At 39.2% G+C, this 3,557-nt stretch overlaps 1 protein-coding gene across 1 annotated transcript in view; it reads left to right on the forward strand.

Moving 5' to 3' along the window:
- Nucleotides 1-418: 418 nt before the first annotated feature.
- Nucleotides 419-3,557, forward strand: part of LOC311054036 (sialic acid-binding Ig-like lectin 5) — a 3,717-nt gene continuing 578 nt past the window's right edge. The window contains exons 1-8 of the mRNA XM_084069912.1: nt 419-520; nt 710-1,075; nt 1,356-1,688; nt 1,964-2,221; nt 2,331-2,618; nt 2,775-2,901; nt 3,176-3,251; nt 3,486-3,557. The exon at nt 3,486-3,557 is cut by the window's right edge and continues 578 nt beyond it. Coding sequence (XP_083926038.1) covers nt 445-520; nt 710-1,075; nt 1,356-1,688; nt 1,964-2,221; nt 2,331-2,618; nt 2,775-2,901; nt 3,176-3,251; nt 3,486-3,557 — 1,596 coding nt within the window. The 5' untranslated portion in view covers nt 419-444. The remainder of the gene's footprint in view (nt 521-709; nt 1,076-1,355; nt 1,689-1,963; nt 2,222-2,330; nt 2,619-2,774; nt 2,902-3,175; nt 3,252-3,485) is intronic.

Consider the following 3,557-nt stretch of genomic DNA (forward strand, 5'->3'; position numbering starts at 1 on the left):
CTTTACCATCAAGAGGCACCAGGAGGAATACACAGAAAGAGGTAAAACACACTCATTTCATAACGCCCAATTAAAGGAATTAGTTAAAGAGATTATTCTACCAAAGACATGACTACAACAATGTGTTTGTAAAACAAATACATTCATACAGAACTTCTGTATGCATTGATTTGGTTGCTGAGGGAAAGATTGCAGAGGAAATATAGTTCTTATCAATTTCACGCTGACTGAAAATGTACAAATGTGGTTAGCATAATGAGGAAGTGTTGTCATATTGTTTACACAACTTTACAGTGTCAGCACTCTCCAAGTTGCTGTATGATGACTGAGCAGTACGTTTCCCAGGTTCTTCCAGCACTTTTTATTTGAATATTTGTAGGCTTTTGAAAGGTCTTGTGGAGACAGACTGACTGTTTAAGACGGAGCTTGAAAGTACTTGAAAGGATGTTGGCTGTCATCTGGATGACACTGTTCTTCTCCATGATGTGCAGCGTCCAAACCGACAGATCTCACACAACAGGTATGGCTTCTTCTTATGATGTGTGTACGTTTTTGCAATAATGAAACGTTATTGTGTTGTCCATGTCACATATTCACACGTCACATATTCACAACAGTATCTTACACTTATACAGTAAATATAGTTAGAGAAAAGAATGAGATATTTTACTCTTAATTTTGCCTTTATTTATGGTTTTACTTTAAACAGGTACTGTTCCGAAATCCCACAAAAGCTATCGTAATGGGTGGAGTATCACCTTCGGTGGAGGTCAAACATCTGAGGCTGGACTCTGTATTATTATCCAGTGTTCTTTCACTCATGATGCTGCATTCAAACCCACATCTGCAATATGGTTTAAAAATGATGATCGTGGCGTGAAAGCTCAGGTTCCCTTCAGAGGACGAGTGGCCCTGTTAGAACCAAATATCACACAGAAGAACTGCGGAATCACCATCAATGACCTTACAGGGTCTGATTCTGGATCATATGAATTTAGAGTTGAAGGAACATTTGAACTAACTGGACGGAGTGATGGATTTAGCTTTGATCTTAAAAGGTTCCTCACAGTTACAGGTATGAAGTGATGTTAATTATATGACCTACACAGTCAAATCTATTGTTTGTTAGAGCTCTATGGGAAAGGAGGGGACCAAAACACTTCTGTTTAGTGTTTCCCGTATCTCTACTGAATGCTTCACTAATTATGTGATCTTACAAATTATTAATCAAACATGACCTTGATGACAGTTATGCTGAATAATGTTGTAATGAATTATGGCATTTGTGGCTGTTTAGTTGAGTCCACTCATCAGTTTTTGTCTCTCTGTTTGCTGTCCCACTACCTGTACTGGAGGTCTGAGACAGAAACCCAAAGTAAAGCTTCCTCCTGCCCTGACAGAGGGAAAGCAAACCACACTGACCTGCACTGCCCCAGGGCTCTGCTCTGGAACTCCTCCCTACATCACCTGGATTTGGAGAAAGACAGGACACTTTGCTTTGGATGTATCTCTCATCCCAAGCAATTCCACCATTTTCAAAACAGAGAATCTTACTGGTATCCACCAGCGACACAGCTCAACTTTGACCTTTACCCCTTCATCTGAACATGATGGCAGTGAGGTCGCTTGTCAGGTGACCTTCGAGGGAAACATTAAAGCAGTGGAGACTGTAACCCTGAATGTTACCTGTAAGTATTACATGCCCTCTTCCTTGACTTCTACTCTCTACTTTCTTTACCGTGTCCCTTTAATCGCATGAACCCTAGCGTCCTGATTATGGACATGATAGGTGAACATTTGGCAAAAATAGCCAAACATTTGGTGAACATATCAGATCTACAAGTAGTAGATCTGACATACAACAAAGTAGGGTGGTTAACCTTAAAAAGTAACAGTAATACAAACATATTCTTTTGAGAAGTGTAAAAATATCCATTTGTTTTATTGTAAATTTGTGTCCAAGACCTGAAGATGCCCAGAATCAAAGGGAATACCACAGTGGAAGAAGGTGGTACTCTGAATCTGACCTGTGATGCTGAGAACTCCCCTCCATCTACTATCACATGGACTAAACTTGACTCTAACAAGACACTTCTAAATGGTACTGAGAGGGCTTCTCTAGTCATTCCTATGGTGACAGTAGAACATTCTGGACGGTATAGCTGTACAGCACAACATCTGAACAAGACTCTGACTGCATTTACTGATATAACTGTGATGAGTAAGTACTTTACACTGTGCTGGTCTGCTTTGAGGGAACACGCTATTTCACATTCTACATACACATGTTTATTTGATTTTTATTCTATATTATGCTTGTTATCCCTCAGTATTTCCAACTATCCTCAATGGATCTGAATGCGTGCTCCAGTTGAGAACCCTGATCTGTATGTGTATCAGTGAGGGGTTTCCCTTACCTACAATCAGATGGCCACTACTGAAGAATAGAAGTGTGTATTCTGTCATGACCACAGTGTTGAACTCCACCGTCAACAGTACCTTCACCTTGACTGTTGAAGACCACTACAACACTTCTGTTAAGTGTTTAAGTAAAAATAATGCGAAAACAATAAATAAGACGCTTCTTATCATCGAAAAAGATGAGCCAAAGCACGAAGGTAATTACATACATTTAAAATATTTGTATAAGACTGTCAACACTGTACCACATAGTCCCCAATTTGTTTATTACGAAAGTGTATCATCATAATCCCTGAACAACAAACAGCATGTGATGATAGAGAACATCTTCCTCACAAATGTTCCCTCTACAGTAGGTAAAAATGAAGGATTCTTCAGTAGTATTCTTCAGAGTATTACAGAAGTGAAAACCATCATTGTGTTTCTCATTGGCGTTACGCTTCCCATAACCATTGGCTGTTTGGCATGGGCATTCTATAGGTGGAGTATTACATTTTCTGTTCAACAGCTGTTGAACAGATGTTTTTTCTTTGTTTCTATATTTACAAGAATTGCAAACATTGCCCATGCATGTTTCCATTTTCATCTTTACTATATTTGTTAATTTACCTAAACAATGGTCAAGAAAAAAAGCATCTCAACTGTTTCTTCTTCTTCTTCTTCTTCTTCTTCTTCTTCTTCTTCTTCTTCTTCTTCTTCTTCTTCTTCTTCTTCTTCTTCTTCTTCTTCTTCTTCTTTATTTTCTCTCAAAAAGTCTTCACAGATGCAGAGAGAAAGACTCTGGATGCCAGTCTGATACCGTGCAGATGGTCACTTGTCAAAACCAGCAGGTATTTTTGTTTCTAGTTTCTAGGTGATCATACAGTATTGATCCTACAGTGCTAATGTTATGCGCAACACTAATTTCACTTTGATCATTGATTTGCTTCCGATTTTTAATTATTAAGCTTTGAGAACTGAAAACAAGTTGATTCTCACTGAACCCATGTCTGTTCAAAGAAAGGGTTCGGCATCTTTATGACTGACTTGCTCATATCAATATCACGTTGCTCATCGCCTCACAGACAGGAGGAGGACAAGGAGTAGATGGAGACGAGCAGACCCCACAGGGAGAGGCTCTGGAGGGAGGAGGTGAC

This window comes from Gymnoscopelus microlampas, assembly GCF_963454915.1.
Source record: "Gymnoscopelus microlampas genome assembly, chromosome: 10".
Taxonomy (NCBI): Eukaryota; Metazoa; Chordata; class Actinopteri; order Myctophiformes; family Myctophidae; genus Gymnoscopelus; species Gymnoscopelus microlampas.